Source organism: Salminus brasiliensis, chromosome 19 (genome assembly GCF_030463535.1).
Source record: "Salminus brasiliensis chromosome 19, fSalBra1.hap2, whole genome shotgun sequence".
Classification (NCBI taxonomy): domain Eukaryota; kingdom Metazoa; phylum Chordata; class Actinopteri; order Characiformes; family Bryconidae; genus Salminus; species Salminus brasiliensis.
The window spans coordinates 461,651-479,754 of NC_132896.1; the positions used below are offsets into that span (position 1 = coordinate 461,651).

Below are 18,104 nucleotides of genomic sequence, written 5' to 3' on the forward strand. Positions count from 1 at the left end.
TGTCTCTGTACAGTGAGATGTGTCCTCCACCTCTGACCCCTCCGTGGAAGCAGAGTCAGTATTAACAGAAAGCCAGAACAATCAGGATAAACTCAATACCCTTGATTTTTCAGAAGTGAACAAGCTGGTGTCCTAATACTTTTGTCCACATCGTGTATATCGTCATTACCTAATCTACAGGATAGGAATTACTTTGGGTTATACTGGGAGGGGTGTTGGTTGTACTTACTAAAGCCTCATGAAGTGACCAGATGTAAACAGTCTGAGTTAACATGGAGCGTTTCCCCTTAGTTTGGTTTGTTTTCACACAGGGAAAAATCCAAGCTCACCAGTGGGTGGGAGAGCGTCCTGTTATGCCTCTGTTTATAGCGCCTGGTCCAGTGTGTGTTAGCAACATTAACCTAGCATCTCTCCGCTTCCTCTCCTGCAGCTTCATTCGGTGATCTGCGGGTCTTAGAATTTCAGGCGGTGAAAAACGGCCGATTTCCCCTCCTTATTCAGACAGACGGGCAGCAAAGAAGCCAAATTATTCTGGATACAAACTGAAAAATTTATTGCATATAAAATAGTTTACAAAACTGATCATGAATCCAGTCGAGTGATAGAAAAATAGTCCAGTGCGGAGGCGTGAAGCGCCGTGCTGGGGCCGTGTTGGGGCATGGTGTGTTCAGTGGGCCTGCAGGCGGTGTCGGGTGCTCTGTTCCACCAGCCTGTGGTATTCAGTCAGCTTCACATTCAGCCTCTCATATACCTACACACACACACACACACACACACACACACACACATGTTCAGTAAAGCTTAAGTCAATAATTATTTAAAGTATATTCACAGATGTGCCAAAACATTATGACCAGATGATATATATGATATGATGTATATGAAGGTCTGGGTTCTTGGTTCAGTTCACTTGTAGGATGTGGAGAAACGGACAGCGTAAGGACATGAGACACACAACACGGGTCATAACTGTCAGACGGCTGGACCGTCAGAGCGTCTTCCGATAGCAAGGCTTGTGGGGTGCAGCAGTGGGCCAACATACTAAAGTTCAGGCCATGGTGAACTCTCCTCTAATCCAACAGACCTGGACTTACTGCCAGATACCACCTTCAGCAGCACATGGAAGAGTAACAGCACGTCACGCAGGTGGTCATAAAGTTTTGCCACCGTGTCCATCAGTGCAGAGCTTACTGACCTTGGTGTTGGCCTGGCTGTCTCTCAGGCTGTGCAGCAGCTGGTCAATGGAGGTGTAGGGCAGCCAGACAAGCGGCGCTGTGGCAGAGAGCGGCATCTACCAAACACACACAGAGATTTGTACACGGCCTGTATGTCTGTAAATTCCACACCCACACACTCAGCACTGCAGTGTTCAGCCAATCGCGCGCTCCCAGCTCCTGGAAGATCACGGTTCTGGCTGCTTGACCGCTGACCTGTTCAGATAAATCTGCTCACCTCTATTCCAAAATACTGGTGTCCCTTTCCTAGCAGAGCGTCCACGTACTCCAGAACCAGCTCAGCGGCCGGTTCCAGCTGGTCATAGTTCAGATACAGACGCAAAAGAGCCGCTGCGTCCACTTCCTGCAGGGAGACGGTCCGTTAATGTGAAGTCCCACCAAGAAGACGCTCAGATACCAGAGTGCTGCTGAACCAGCCGAGGAGAACCCGAGCCGAGCCGAATCTCAGATCGTTACTGTGTGTGTGTGTGTGTGTGTGTGTGTGTACCTTATAGTCATTAGCCAGCCAATCCGGCACAGGCACACCATGTGACAGCAGCCTATTGATGACACAGCGATGGTACTGAGCATTCTGGGATTGATGCTTCTCCAGATATGAAGCCAGAAGTCTCCAGGCTTCGTCTGTAGCGCTGCAGAGCAGAGTTCAGCAACATGCACACACGACTATCAGTGTTCAAACATTAGAAAGTAGAAAAGATTTTATTCAAGTTTTTCTTTATTGTTTTGCAGAATATCCATAATTTATCATTTTAAAAAGAGGTCACAAAAACCTTCAATATAATTTTCTTCCCTTATTATAATTAATATTGGAATGCAGTGGTCACCAATTGGCAAAATGTTACCTGAATAATTTACTTTCATCATTTCTTAGTAAGAATGTCTCAACTCTTACTTCCTTACACCCCCCCCCCCCCACACACACACATATACATACATACATATATATATATACATATATATATATATATATATATATATATATATATATATATATATATATTACACACACACACATATATATATATATATATATATATATATATACGTATATATATATATATATACATATATATACACATATATATATATATATATATATATATATATATATATATATATATATATATATATATATATATATATATTACACACACACACACATACATACACACCACCACACACACCCTTACCTGCATTCTTTAGTAGTGATGAGACTAGGAAGCTGATTGGCTGCTAACCAGTTCCACGCTTCGTTCTGACTCTGCTCCCCTCCGTACTGCAGCTTTACACACCTGCAGGACAACAATACCGCCGTTACACACACCAAACCCTCTCTGAATGACCTCTCATTAGCGCAGAAATTCTAAAATTATGGTGGAATGCCCCTTCAACAGCTTCACTTTAAACAGAGACTCACTTAAAGGTCAGACCCTCAAAGACGGGAGTGAGGGGCAGTTTGAACGTCTGACACAGAGAAAGCGCCGTGTCGAAGAGACCAGCCTGGACCAGCAGGGCCACCATCTCCACCGCCGAGGCGCTGCCTGAGGAGCAACACACACACACACATACACCACACTGCATCTGACCAGCAATCAGACAGGCATACATATACACACACACTACACGTCCACATGTTTTTGGACACCCCTTCTAATGAATGCCTTTAGCTACTGTGGTCTCTGGAATGATGGTGGAGCTCCATTCAGTACTTTTGGGATGAGTTGGGGGGTTAAGGATGATGAGGTGGGGTGGTGATCATCATCAAACATCCTGACCTCACTAATGCTTTTGTCACCAAATACAATCAAATCCTCACAGCTATACTCCTAGCTAACCTTCTCTGGACAGTAGAGACAGTTACTCCAACTTTTTTTAATCCCCTTGATTTCAGAAGGAACCGTGAATGAGCAGGTGTCCCAATACTTTTGTCCATATAGTGAATATAAACAGTACAGAACACTGGGTGATGGGAGTCTCTGTGTGTGTTCTCTCTGCAGTACCTGCTATAGCGGCAGACGGGGGGTGTTGCTGAGCGAGAGTGAGGCGGCAGCGGGAGAGGATGTACTCCTTCTCCAGATCCTTCAGCTCCAGAATCTCTATCTGACGGCTCACTGTGGAGAACAGTCACACACACACACACACACACACACGTCACTCGCAGGACAGGCAGGAGGAGTCCGAGCATCACCTGACCTGAGAACCAAAGACTTACCTTGCGCTGCAGCGGGCTCGCCGTCATGAGTTCGCTTGGGTGAAGCTCCGGGACGATCAGACTGCTAACAGAACAAACACGGTCACTGCACTTTCCTTCAGACCAGTTCTACATCATCTCCCATTCTTTATGCTCTAAAATATAGAGGTTTCATGTGTGTTTTCATGTTTTGTACATTTCAAAATGCATTTGTTTTTAGGTGCTACATGAATAAAGCCTGACCAGGGGTGCAGTGATCTACTCAGCCTGAGACTCAGTTAGACTCAGGACACTGGGTTGCCCTGCTTCCCTGCTCTACTGAAATCAGCAGATGAACCAACAGCAGACAATGGATAGGATCTTCCTGAATACAATTTACATAAAGAGAAATGTCTACTGAATAAACTAGAGCAGGGATTATTATATACAATATTATCATTAATAATATTATTATTATTATTATTAAGACACCAAGCGTGTTTTGCTGATGGAGCTGTAACTGTGTAAGTGTGAGTTCTGGCTAAATGGCCACGTTAAGGCTTTAGATCAGCTGGATGAAAGTGAGGGATGCTCACCGCAGGTCCGGATGAGGGCTGGACGATCCAGGCATATTCCGGCCGGATGAGGCGGAGGCAGTTCAGAGCGGCGAGGAAACAGTTCACCTGCTTCTGCAAACCCCGCAGAGTCCGCACCTCACGACCCAGACGCATACCGTACTCAAACATCACTGTACCAGCTGCATAACACACACACACACACACTTGTAACGTCCTCATCTGGGATCAAGTCTCCTCAGCCCTACTCATGTGATCAAAATCCAGTATAAATCTGCAGTGTGTGATGGTGTGTATGATAGTGTGTGTGTGTGTGTGTGTGTGTGTGTGTGTGTGTGTGTGTGTGAGTGATAGTCTGACAGAATTTGGAGAAATTTTTGGACCAGTCAACCACTCAAAGCTGCTCCTGGAAGTCCTTGACTACGTCTGGAGTTAAGGCAGACAGACTGCTGAGTGTGTACCTTTCCTGTAGTTGTGGCGGTTGATGTGGAAGGCGTACAGCAGCTCGTAGTAATTATGGGTCATCAGATCCACTGCCCGGGCACGAGACTCAATGATGCTGACCACCTACAGCAACACAGATAAGGACGGTCACTATCGGGAGACATTATTAAAAGGGAACTTTTCCAAAAACACGAAATCTAAACAAGTAAAAACACAAAGAGCCGGGGTTCTGAACCCACTACTAGAATATCCTGACCTCTTCATGCAGGTTGACGTAGGGGAACTGGACAAGATCCTGAAGCTGAGCGCGTTCACACAGAACCACCACCAGCTGCCGTAGACAGTCCAACTGCCTACACACACACACACACACACACACACACACACACACACACACACATACACCAACAAACCATTAGTAACCACCAAGATGGAATAAGCCTAAGGTTAGTGTGTGTGTCATTTCAGTGCCACAGCAAAGTGTAGGATTCTGGAGTGTGTACCTGCTGGAGTCCGGGTTCTGTGTCAGAGCTTCATAAGCCTCTCTGTTGTGCCCGAGGTCCAAATGGTGCTTAAAAATCCGTGTCCACAGAGCAGCCTGCAACACACACACAATTTTTACAGGGGGGGTCTGTGTTAAACAGTGTTAATGATGGCTGATCTGAAGATCACTGGCATAAACAGTGTTGTCGTACCTGACTCCTCTCATCATTCACAGCCTCCGATATGGCCAGCGTCGCCAAGTGAATGACCAGCTCTGGCAAACCAACGTCTTCTAGCAGCCGCAGAACCTACACACACAGGCAGACACACACACACACACACACACACACACACACACACACACATTAAAAGAGCTGATCCTGCTTGTGTTGGAGTAACTGTCTCTACTGTCCAGAGAAGAAGACTTTCTACTAGATTGCTGAGAATTTGATTGCATTCAGCATCAAAAGTACTGGATGGAGCTCCACCACCATCATTCCAGAGAACACAGCTCTTCCACTGCTCCACAGCTCCTCAATGCTGGGGGGCTTTATACCCCTCTAGCCCACGCCTGGCATTAGGCAGCATGGAGCCAATAGGGTCATGATGCTGATCTGCTCCAGAGAGTCCTATTCTATTGGCAGTACTTCTTCTCTACAGGGACTAGACCAGCTGTGTGTGCATTTGCACATCTGTGTCAGCAATGAGTGCAGCTTAAAGTAGCCTACTGTGTTCACCACCCCCACCTGTACAGTGTGGTTTCAGTAGAGAGTTTTATACCTTGTTGTAATAGAGTAAGCGTGGTGCTGTGGACCCTGCATCCTCCTCTGAGCCGGTCAATTTCATCAGAAACTCCTCCTTCTCCACCTCTGCAGCCGCCTCCTGAAAACACTGCAGTGCCTGAAATTCAAGAACTTCATCATTTATGTGAACAGTGGCCCATCAGTAACGCTCCCTCCAGGGAACACCAGCATCCAGCATCAAACATCTAAAAAGCAACACACTGATAATGAAGGTGTGCGGGTCTCGTGATGTTACGGCTGGTCTGTGGTGAACACTAATCTGTGCAGAATGATGTAAGTTCTGTAGAGGTTGTGTTACTTCCTCCCAGGTTCATACTGATCACTGAACATTAGTACACTGCACACAGGGCTGAGCAGCTCTTGCCCCCCCCTGGGCTGATGAGCAGTAATGTTATCATGAATGACCGGAACACGCAGGACGCTTCACCTTCTGCCCCTCTCCGCTGGCCAGATACGCCTGACCCAGGATAAACCGGCAGGAGCCCACATTGGCCTGACACCACGGACCAATCAGACGCACATACTCCTACACACACAAAATAATACATAAACAAATCACTGTAAACAAGTGCAATAGTCTTAGTTTGTGTCTTCATTTTATATATTTATCACACATGCATACATACACACACAATATCGATGTATATTTAAGTCTATTAGTGCTGTGTGAGCCGTCTACTTGTCTAGGGTAAGTATTGTGTGTTAGTTGCACATCGGAGCCTGAATAAACACAAGCTGGTTTAGCTGTGCACTCCTGCTCACTTTGACACTATCTGATTATGTGGAGCTGAAAGCTGAACATTGCGGCTGCCCAACAACACTAAAGATCATAAACTCTGAGTCAGTTTTACTCTCACAGGCACAGTTACGTAGTGTTACAGGGGGTTTAACTCTCTGTCCTCACCTGCAGCTGTGTGTACTGACAATTTCCCATCATGCACTCTGGAAACAGGAAGTTGGGGTTGCTGGGCCAACTGGGTACGATGATGTAAAGAATCAAACATACAGAGTACACACACACACACACACACACACACACACATATATATATATATATATATATATATATATATATATATATATATAAAATCTCCTAATGCAGTGGTTTGGTCTCTCTGTCTGATCTGAGCCCTTAAATGCTGAGTAATACTGATCTGCTCAGAGCTACACCACTGCATCAGATCAGCACACCCCTAATATATATATATATATATATATATATATATATATATATATATATATATATATATATATATATTTTTTTTTTTTTTTTTTTTTTTAAGGATACAGTAGCTGTCCCAGTAGTGTGAGCACGCTGGAGCTGAGCTGAGGCCAGTGCAGCGGACTCTGTGCTGCCCGAGTGTCCCTCTGACCGAACAGCTGAGAGATGATGACCTTACGGCCCACGTTCTGATAAAACAGCTCCACAACCGTCTGAGGATTCAACACTGAGAGGGAGAGACAGTGAGAGACAGTGTGAGAGAGAGAGTGGTAATAAGTAAAACACTTAAACACACTCAGATCCTCCTTCAGTTCACAAGATTTCCTCTAAATCAAAACCACACCCATAAACTTCGCCTAGTGTACAAATCAGCTTTTTGCCCTGTGCTAATTTCAGGTTTAGACCTTGGGCCTATTCCTCATTTGAGTGGACTTAAACTGTAGATCTGAATGAAGCGGACCGGCCCAGAGCCAGAAACCACTGACCAGCCGGAGCAGTCACGCTGTTGAGGAAAAGTGATTTAGACTAAAACTAAAGAAAAGAAAAAAGAAAAGAAAAATATTGCCGTCTCACAGGTGCTGAACTAAACACTACTACTATTTGGTTTCCGAAATCAGAGTATGCTGTTTACACGAATAACCAGACTACAGAAATCAGATTTTAAATGGAGTTATGAGGGCATGTAAACTATTTTATCAAACAGACCTAATCTATCTATTAGGCTACATTTCCTCAGCAGGTCAACGTGGCCCAAATCTTTTTCACCATATGTGACACAGATGTGTTGGTCGGTTTGGGAGTGTGAACTGCTCAGACGAACGTTGGATACGAGTCAGATTAAAAAGACAGTGAGCAGCTAGAAAAAGCTTGGATTTGGTGAGAAAATGGGATTCACACAGTCACTTCATCTAACTCTGCTAAAGACATTCCAGTTTGTATCCAAATCACTGCTTAAACAAAACACTACTGTAAGACTGCCCAGCCCAGCACCCACACCCTGCTGCAGTGCTGTCTGTGTGCGGAGTTCTGACCTGATCTGTTGGGCGCCAACGCTGCCGAGTCCGAAAGCTCCAAGACAGACAGGTGCTGCAGGTTAGCATCTCTACAGAGAGAGAAGAGTGCCAGACAGCGAGAGAGAGAGAGAGAGAGAGAGAGAGAGAGAGAGAGAGAGAGAGAGACAGAGTTCATTAAGAGAATTTATGCACACTTTATTCTCTGAGCTACACGTACAATCGTCTGAGTGAGCGGGACTAAACAACTGCAGACTTTAAATGGGTGGAGCTATGATGCTGTAGTGTATGTGTGTGCATATATATATATATATATATATATATATACTTACAGTGTATCGAGTGGTACAGGTGAGGCGAGTGTTTGGCTGAGCTGCTTCAGCAGGTAATAACAGCAGAGCAGGTGAGAGCAGCGGGGGATCAGATCCTGCTGCAGCTGCAAAGACTGAGAACTGCCTGCCAGGAGCATCTATACACACACACACACACACACACACACACACACTTTGATCTTCCTCCTCAATAAACAACAGATAGTTTACATTTTTTATTTACATTCACTGAAAGGTGATTCTCCACTTTACAGAAACAGGACAACTCCAATAATCAATGAAACAATGCTATAGTGGATGTGCATGTGCATTAACGTGATGGAAGCATGTGGACTGAGGCGGTGTGTTAAACAAAGGGATATTTCACATCAGAGTATTGCACTGATTTTCAAACCCATCACCAGCACACACTCACGTTGTCTCCAAGGCGGAGGTAGAGGTGTTGGAGGATGAGCAGGTCTCTGCACAGCAGTGCTCTGGTCAGCGCCATCTGACAAACCGCCTGGCAAACCACGCTGACCGCTACACTGCTGCCATACAGCTGGGACAGACTGATCCGCACACTCAGAGACTGACCTGAAGAAAAAAAAAAAAGTATATCATCACTGTAGTGGAGGTTTCACTTCTCCTCCGTTCATGATTTCCTGAAGGTGCTGCACTGAGTAAGAACATGTAAATGGACGTCTGCAACCATCCCACACCGTTGAGCTCAGTTCCCTCTGATCTCTGAACTCCAGGCCTGCTTCTGCTACAGTCCTGATACTGAACACATGCAGCCGCTTGTCTCCCTAAGGTGTGTTTTGTACAGGTCTACTGATGTTGCCACGACTGACTGATTATTCGTCTATGAAGACGTGCAGCAGGTCTGTGCTCTGACCTGCAGAGGGCGCGGTTGTGTCAGGTCCCATCTCCACATCAGTCTCCAGGTCCAGTTCCCTGAGCAGAGCAGCCATGGCAGCCAAAGGATTCCCCACATTCTGCAGCTTATTGGTAATGTCCTCAACCACATTATCACTGAAGGATGCAGGGAGGGTTAGATAGGAACTCTCATTATATACAGTACATATGGATACATGCAGAACACACACACGAACCAAAACATTATGACCCCTATATATATATATATATAGAGCAATGGATGCAACTTAGGCAAAGTATGTAAATGATTAAAAGGGTTATCCACAAACATTTGGACATATTTAAAATTGCTATATAAGGTATAAAAATTCATTTTGTCCTGACCTGTCGTTGGCCAGCAGGTTCTCCAGCACCTGTTCTGCAGCTCTCTCTGGAGACAGCAGCAGCTCCAGAGCCTTCTCCATCTCACACGCCATCTCACCCTGAACACAGTCACTCACCATCCGCAGACACTGCACCAGCTTCAGGATATCACTGCCCAGATCAGGGTCTGACACACACACACACACACACACACACACACACACACACACACACACACACCTTCAGGCTTGTACTCTATGATTTTACAGCATCCAAAATATTACAGTAATCATTACATAGTGTCTGTTTACCTCCTTCAGCCACAGGTGTTTCCTCCTCAGAGGTCAGGTACTCATCAGCAGACAAGTACAGGTGATCCACAGCAAAACAGGGCAGCAGGAACGATACAAAACCCTACACACACACACACCATGACCTTTTATGACCCCAAACATTACCCAACTCTCTAAATAACCCCGAACAAGGACACTTGCACTAGTGACTGTAGTTGTAAATATGTGTAATACACTGATACAGTATCTACCCACAAGCCCCACCTCCCCGCTCCCCAGGGGGATATCTGGTACCTTCTTGAGCAGGCAGACCATGGCCGTGGCCTGGTTGATGTGCAGGGCGAGGGGGGTGGACAGCGCCTCCTGGTACTGCAGACAGCAGGCGTAAAACTTACTCCAGAACTCCACCTGCAGCATCCGGTAATCCTCCTGCGAGAACTCGAACTCCGTCACACTGCTCTGCAGCTACACACACACACAAAAAGATTAGCTATTTAAAACTAATCACATTACTTTTTACTAAACTTCTCAAAACTAATCAATCAAATTCATCATAAAATACATTCACAAGTTAATTACTGATTAAAATGAATCAAATAAACACTATATATTTATGTATGACCCAAATTAACGCACAACACTGCTTAAAATATTACTAAATTCTTAAATAATCAACTTGTAAGTTTTAAAAATACATTTTTATTGATTACTTATCTAGTCTAAAAGGACCATCCAAATACATGTGTGTACCTCATTTTCTACAGCCAGCGTGACCTCCTTCTTCAGCTCGTTCCACGTCACGTCTACAAACCGCTCCGTACCACGCTTATAAATCTGCCCCCAAAAAACACCTATTAACCACCTGAGAGAAACAATGATGCAGCAGAGTGAAGCAAGTCTGAGCAGAACGCTGACTGTACCTGCAGAGCCTTCACGATGGCCTCAGCTGTGAAGTGCAGTGGAGAGAAGAGCACGTCCAGGTAGGTCTCCTAAAGGGACAGACAGACAGATGGCAGAGGGACAGTGAGGGTCTTTAAAGGAGACTAGTTGAGTGCGTGACCAGCGCATTACAGCCTCCTTGATTGGGAGGGGCAGGGGCAGGGGCCGACACCCTTACCACCAAAATGTGACTAATCACTCACCCTGGGGTCCTGCTCAGGACCAATGTGGACTTCCTCTTCTGGGGGCGGCTGCACAAACACCTGGTTCCACAGACCTGCATTACTGCGTGCGCACACACACACACACACAAAAATGTCACCAACTCCTTATACACCCAGCCTCAGTGCATAGTTATTCAGCTCTTCAGTACTCACTGCTCAAAGTTGATGTACTTCACCACAGTCTGATTATCGTCATCCACCCACAGACCCCAGATGTCAGTGGAGGTCAAAAGAAAGTCCACCAGCGTCTCCTGCACACACAGAGGTCAGAAAGTCAGAGTTCAACCCTTTAAAATGTGAGATTCTGTTTGAGGGTCCATATTTCAAATCCTCACTCTCACACCTACAGAACTCACAGTAGATCCTGGACAATTCAGAGCCGAACAACAACTTTCCACCCTCTGATCCAAGTATTTCTACAACCCTAGTAACTACACATGCTATCTGTGTGTGTGTGTGTGTGTGTGTGTTACCTGAGTGCTGAAGTTGTTAGAGATGTGCTCCAGGCTGTACCGGCCATTATCACTGGCCACCAGCTGCAGCGTGCAGAACTGCCCACGGTTGGGGACGGCGAGGTAGACTGAGACACACAGTCCAGTAGAGCCGGAGAAACACACACGCAGCCGGTGGGCCTGACCCGGAACACACCGCAACTCAGTACGACCCACCGGCACGTAGTCCAGCAGATCAGTCACCAGCATGCACTGCTGCTCCTGAAGAGAAAGACAGCAGGTCATTTTACGAACTTTTTCTAGGTGTTCCCAACACACCTGACCAAATAATCATAAAAAACACAAATCTAAATTAGATGAAGCACATCATATGAACATTACAGTCTGTGAGCGTGTGGATTATATGAACATTACAGTCTGTCAGAATGAGCGTGTGGATCATATGATCATTATAGATCATTATAGAGCGCCCCCTACGCTTCCTGTAGTGTATTACAGTCTGTCAGAATGAGCGTGTGGATCATATGAACATTATAGAGCGCCCCCTACGCTTCCTGTAGTGTATTACAGTCTGTCAGAATGAGCGTGTGGATCATATGAACATTATAGAGCGCCCCCTACGCTTCCTGTAGTGTATTACAGTCTGTCAGAATGAGCGTGTGGATCATATGAACATTATAGAGCGCCCCCTACGCTTCCTGTAGTGTATTACAGTCTGTCAGAATGAGCGTGTGGATCATATGAACATTATAGAGCATTATAGAGCGCTCCCTACGCTTCCTGTAGTGTATTACAGTCTGTCAGAATGAGTGTGTGGATCATATGAACATTATAGAGAATTATAGAGCACCCCCTACGCTTCCTGTAGTGTATTACAGTCTGTCAGAATGAGCGTGTGGATCGTATGAACATTACAGAGTGCCCCCTATGCTTCCTGTAGTGTATTACAGTCTGTCAGAATGAGTGTGTGGATCATATGAACATTATAGAGCGCCCCCTATGCTTCCTGTAGTGTATTACAGTCTGTCAGAATGAGTGTGTGGATCATATGAACATTAGAGAGCATTATTGAGCGCCCCCTATGCTTCCTGTAGTGTAATACAGTCTGTCAGAATGAGCGTGTGGATCATATGAACATTATAGAGCGCCCCCTATGCTTCCTGTAGTGTATTACAGTCTGTCAGAATGAGTGTGTGGATCATATGAACATTAGAGAGCATTATTGAGCGCCCCCTATGCTTCCTGTAGTGTAATACAGTCTGTCAGAATGAGCGTGTGGATCATATGAACATTATAGAGCATTATTGAGCGCCCCCTATGCTTCCTGTAGTGTAATACAGTCTGTCAGAATGAGCGTGTGGATCATATGAACATTATAGAGCGCCCCCTATGCTTCCTGTAGTGTATTACAGTCTGTCAGAATGAGCGTGTGGATCATATGAACATTACAGAGCATTATAGAGCGCCCCCTACGCTTCCTGTAGTGTATTACAGTCTGTCAGAATGAGCGTGTGGATCATATGAACATTACAGAGCACTCACTATGCTTGTTCTTGTTGTTGAGGATTGACTACTAATAGAAACAGACCCACCTTGAATGACCACACTCGCAGTTTATGGTCCTGACACAGAGCGAAAATGAAGGTGTCATCCTCCAGAGGTGAGGCAGCCAGACTAACGGCTAAATCACACGGACTCTGCTCCCCCCTTCACACACAAACACACCCTCAAGCTATTATCAGCCACCATCACCAAGACAGTCAACAGGAAAATTTCATTCTCAGCAGCCACGTTAGAAGGTTTAATAAGAACATAAGCTCATTAGCAGACAAACAGGAGGAATGGTGGCATTGTTTCTGGAAGAAATGATCATGAATCAACACGAAATCACCAGTGTGGAGCTCATTCCACATCATCTGCACTCTTACCAATCTCACATCTCCTCTACTGGACACGTTATGAACTGTAATAAACATATTTAGATATTTTGTAGTGTTGTATTGAGCATTAGGAGCGTTGCTGAACGAGCAGATCTTACTCACCTGATGGCTGAAGGCATCCAGCCAGCTAACCTCTGCATTACTGAGCTCTGCTTTAGCTCCAGCAAGGAGGCTGACCCTGCAAACACACACACTGGCGAAGTTACTCTCTCCAACATACACACCCCTGTAGCAAACATGTCTTTTTGTCGGGTGGTGTAAGCATCAGAGAGTCATGGGGCGTTACCCTGCTGATCATGAGGTGGTAAGGTAACCAGGGTGATGCCCCCAGTGGGAGGTGAGAGGGCAAAGTGGGCGTGCCCGTTGGGGCTGATCCAGGCGGTGGACGCTGTGGGGCTCTGGGGTAGAACAAAGCTGTGAGCCTCATCCTGAACGCTCAGCTTCCCCACATCCGTAAACACAGACTGCATCTGCAGCTCCGTCACCAGCTCCTACAAACACACACAACATTCATGAGCAAATATGGAGATCTGATCAATCCCGCTGATCTGAAGAGCCCTCTCTGTATCGCTTTTCAGGATCAGACATCGTTCAATTCAGCAATTTGGTGTAAGGCACAGAAGCCTAGTCCACAGTCAATGAGAATGGAGGCAACAGGGCTGGAGTCCAGGCATTGGTGCAAGGTGCCATTACTTACGCTGCGGTACATGCGCGTGGGGTGTGGCAGAACCAGCCTGTGCACAGACTGGTTTGTGACGATGAGGATGATGACATTGTTGAGCGTTTCATGGATGTGGACTCCTCTGGGCAGGACCGAGCAGTGCAGGAACTTCAGTCTGATCGCATTATTCAACAGGTTAGTGTCCAGAGACTGCTCCACCAGCTGGACGGTGTCACCAGACGTGGACCTGAAAACAACACAGACAGTTCAGCTTTAATTAGACAAGAGAAACAACAAAACCAGCTAAATCCGACTGTAGCTCACTGAACTCCAGCGTGGTTCTGTATGTAATAGGAGACACCGCTGCACCAACAACTACAAGTCAGCTGGTGAAATTTAGACCTTCCCTCCTAGATCTTCCTCCATCAGCTGTGAGTGGTGTTATTATTGAACAGTGGAAGAGTTTAGGAGGAACAGCTCACAGAGAGCAGCTCAGCCACCGAGTGTCTGTCAGATCACGTAAAGTTACAGAGCGGGGTCAGGGCCGAGTGCTGAGCTCAGAGCAGAGTGCAGAAAAGCCTCCAACTGACTCAGTAACTGCAGCAGAGCTCCAGACCTGCTGCTGCTGTTGGTAGAGCTTAGAGCAGAGTATGCTAATCATCATAATAAATAAGCAATAACAGACTAATAACAGCAGTAGTAGCAACAGTGGTAATAACGCTAATAACATATATAATAATGATAATACCTGCAGAAATGACCTTAGTGACAACAACAGCAGTCAAGTAATCAATAATAATAATAATAATAATTAATAATAATAATAAAGTAATCTAATCAATAATGTCACCAACTCATCAATAATTTTAGTAATAATAATAATAATAATAATACATACTAAATGACCTACAAATAAATGACAGCTGTCATCATCTCTTTAATAATAATAATAGTTACACTGACAGCTACGGTCAGATAACTAAAATTAACTCATAAATGAAATGACCCCAGAAAAGTTCTGAAAAGTTCTGAAAACCCCACCTGCACGTCATAAGAGTGGGTCCGAACCCTAATCTACCCAGAACTACAACACTCCCACGATCCTGAGGGACTCTTATTCTGCATGGTCTTCACTCACCAGTGGATGAACCTGTTGCTGGTGATGGCCAACAGCGTCCCGCTCTCCTCATAGGAGAACCCACCAGCACTGTCCGGCAGCTTCACTCCACCCTGGGGTGCACTCACACCTGCACAGGGAGAACACACCTGGTCTTAGGTACCTGATCGACACTAACAGACAGCTAGATATGATTAGCTCAGCTTAGGCTGAAGACTAGGGCTGATTCTCAGTTCCACCTTAAACGCTGCAGCAGTTCCATCGTAGAGCCGGAGGCATTTAAGGTGGAACTGAGAATCAGCCACATAAAAGCTCTCAAATAACCCCGGTACAGTGTTAGTACATCAGTATGAATGAGCACTACTAAAGAAGGGTCAGGGATCTCGGGATCTGCCCTCCCTAAAGCTGAGGACCGTGTGATGAGTGTCCAGCGCCCCTCCTGATAAACACGCCTGCACGCGCCCGCCAGCGCTCCACGCGGAGGACCGCGCGCGCCCCCGCACGCAGCTCCAGAGACTCCCCGCACGGTCAGCGTTAGCAACACTCACCGACATTAATGCTGATATTTCTGAACACTGTCTCCCTTTCCCTCATAAAACCCTGAATCTCCGTGTAGCTCCTCTCCAGCGCCGCCATCTCACCCGCGCTACCGTGCCGGATATGACGCAATTTGAAAAGAGACGCGCGAGGCTCGGCTCTGCCGCCTACAGCGCGGGACCGGAACTGCTCGTTTTGTTTACGTTAGCATTAGCATTAGCATTAGCATTTAGCATTAGCATTTAGCATTCACCTTCTCTTTCTTTTTCTTTTTAACAGTTGTTTAATATTTACATTCTATCAGTATTAACGTTCACAATATATTAACAATTATAATTACATTATAATAACAATTACAACGTGTTAGTATCATTGTTAGTATATTACATTAACGCCGGCATTTACATTTAAATATGCTAATACCATTTATTTAATATTTACATCAACCTGAATATTTACACTTTTTTAAATATAGCACCTGCGTCTTTAAAAAGTGCATTATAAAAGTAAAAAAATACCTTACATTGACATTTATTTATTGTTTCCATTATATTAATATTGTCGTATTAACATTAACTTTCGTTAGGATTTGTATTTATGTTTATATTAACAGTGTTATTTTAATTTATTGTATTCATTTAGTTTACATTATATAAGGTTAACGTTTACAGTAAGTTATATTTCTTTCACAATTGCATTAACAATACTGATCATTGATGTTCACATTATATCAACATTATACTTACATTAGAATTTGCATTATATTAACAATTACAGCTCTTTACGTTGTTTACATTACATTTACTTTTATATTTACAGTTTATTTAATATTTACTTTGTACAAACATTAACTTTTACTCCATACCAATTATATTTATTATATACTTTGTATTTAAAATGTCGCATTATATTTACATTGATAGATTCTTTTTATATATTAACATTAACGTGTGTTATTTACTGTTGTGTTTCTTGGCAAATATTAGAAAATATTGTTTCCAGTAGCAGGTCCCTGTTCTCCTGTTCTCCTGTTCTCCTGTTCCCCTGTTCTCCTGTTCTCCTGTTCCCCTGTTCCCCTGTTCTCCTGTTCCCCTGTTCCCCTGTTCTCCTGTTGCCCTGTTCTCCTGTTCTCCTGTTCCCCTGTTCTCCTGTTCTCCTGTTCCCCTGTTCTCCTGTTCCCCTGTTCTCCTGTTCCCCTGTTCCCCTGTTCTCCTGTTCCCCTGTTCTCCTGTTCTCCTGTTCCCCTGTTCCCCTGTTCTCCTGTTCTTCTGTTCTCCTGTTCCCCTGTTCTCCTGTTCTCCTGTTCCCCTGTTCTCCTGTTCTCCTGTTCCCCTGTTCCCCTGTTCTCCTGTTCTCCTGTTCCCCTGTTCTCCTGTTCTCCTGTTCCCCTGTTCTCCTGTTCCCCTGTTCCCCTGTTCCCCTGTTCTCATGTTCCCCTGTTCCCCTGTTCCCCTGTTCTCCTGTTCCCCTGTTCTCCTGTTCCTCTGTTCTCCTGTTCTCCTGTTCCCCTGTTCTCCTGTTCCCCTGTTCCCCTGTTCTCCTGTTCTCCTGTTCTCCTGTTCCCCTGTTCCCCTGTTCTCCTGTTCCCCTGTTCTCCTGTTCTCCTGTTCCCCTGTTCTCCTGTTCTCCTGTTCTCCTGTTCTCCTGTTCCCCTGTTCTCCTGTTCTTCTGTTCTCCTGTTCTCCTGTTCCCCTGTTCTCCTGTTCCCCTGTTCCCCTGTTCTCCTGTTCTCCTGTTCTTCTGTTCCCCTGTTCTCCTGTTCCCCTGTTCCCCTGTTCCCCTGTTCCCCTGTTCTCCTGTTCTCCTGTTCCCCTGTTCTCCTGTTCCCCTGTTCCCCTGTTCTCCTGTTCTCCTGTTCCCCTGTTCCCCTGTTCCCCTGTTCTCCTGTTCCCCTGTTCCCCTGTTCCCCTGTTCTCCTGTTCCCCTGTTCTCCTGTTCCCCTGTTCTCATGTTCCCCTGTTCTCCTGTTCCCCTGTTCCCCTGTTCCCCTGTTCTCCTGTTCCCCTGTTCTCCTGTTCTTCTGTTCTCCTGTTCTCCTGTTCCCCTGTTCTCCTGTTCCCCTGTTCCCCTGTTCTCCTGTTCCCCTGTTCTCCTGTTCTTCTGTTCTCCTGTTCTCCTGTTCCCCTGTTCCCCTGTTCTCCTGTTCTCCTGTTCCCCTGTTCCCCTGTTCCCCTGTTCTCCTGTTCTTCTGTTCTCCTGTTCTCCTGTTCCCCTGTTCTCCTGTTCCCCTGTTCTCCTGTTCTCCTGTTCCCCTGTTCCCCTGTTCTCCTGTTCTCCTGTTCCCCTGTTCTCCTGTTCCCCTGTTCCCCTGTTCTCCTGTTCTCCTGTTCCCCTGTTCTCCTGTTCTTCTGTTCTCCTGTTCTCCTGTTCCCCTGTTCCCCTGTTCTCCAAAAAAACGCACGGGGGCGCTGCCGAGCAACTGCAGATAGAAAGCGTGTAAACGTGT

At 45.6% G+C, this 18,104-nt stretch overlaps 1 protein-coding gene across 2 annotated transcripts; it reads right to left on the reverse strand.

Annotated features, from left to right (window-relative positions):
- Window positions 1–526: 526 nt before the first annotated feature.
- nup160 (nucleoporin 160) lies at window positions 527–15,784 on the reverse strand. 2 transcript variants are annotated; one of them, XM_072663779.1, is made up of 35 exons: window positions 15,670–15,784; window positions 15,143–15,251; window positions 14,041–14,251; window positions 13,630–13,834; window positions 13,446–13,521; window positions 12,996–13,110; window positions 11,425–11,664; window positions 11,105–11,202; window positions 10,931–11,012; window positions 10,709–10,777; window positions 10,539–10,622; window positions 10,083–10,253; window positions 9,807–9,909; window positions 9,517–9,682; window positions 9,152–9,288; window positions 8,690–8,850; window positions 8,275–8,411; window positions 7,964–8,034; window positions 6,999–7,158; window positions 6,615–6,684; window positions 6,138–6,236; window positions 5,688–5,807; window positions 5,120–5,215; window positions 4,928–5,022; window positions 4,681–4,777; window positions 4,442–4,547; window positions 4,002–4,162; window positions 3,448–3,508; window positions 3,236–3,346; window positions 2,653–2,776; window positions 2,426–2,527; window positions 1,723–1,864; window positions 1,453–1,578; window positions 1,196–1,291; window positions 527–751 (listed from the first exon to the last, which is right to left on the reverse strand). In XM_072663779.1, exons 1-35 carry the CDS (start codon window positions 15,755–15,757, stop codon window positions 668–670), a joined length of 4,173 nt encoding a protein of 1,390 aa, XP_072519880.1. In that variant the 5' UTR covers window positions 15,758–15,784; the 3' UTR covers window positions 527–667. The 2 variants fall into 2 exon arrangements, with proteins under 2 accessions (XP_072519880.1, XP_072519879.1); XM_072663778.1 differs by having other exon boundaries at window positions 3,448–3,511; window positions 15,670–15,777.
- Window positions 15,785–18,104: the final 2,320 nt, after the last annotated feature.

Excerpts from the sequence above, each read along its gene's own strand:
- nup160 (XM_072663778.1), bottom strand. The coding sequence starts at position 15,757 with ATGGCGGCGCTGGAGAGGAGCTACACGGAGATTCAGGGTTTTATGAGG. Across the intron at positions 9,910-10,082 it reads TGGTCTGCCTGCTCAAGAAG|GGTTTTGTATCGTTCCTGCT; the intron begins GTACCAGATATC and ends GTGTGTGTGTAG. Across the intron at positions 8,412-8,689 it reads ACCTCCGCCTTGGAGACAAC|ATGCTCCTGGCAGGCAGTTC; the intron begins GTGAGTGTGTGC and ends GTGTGTGTATAG.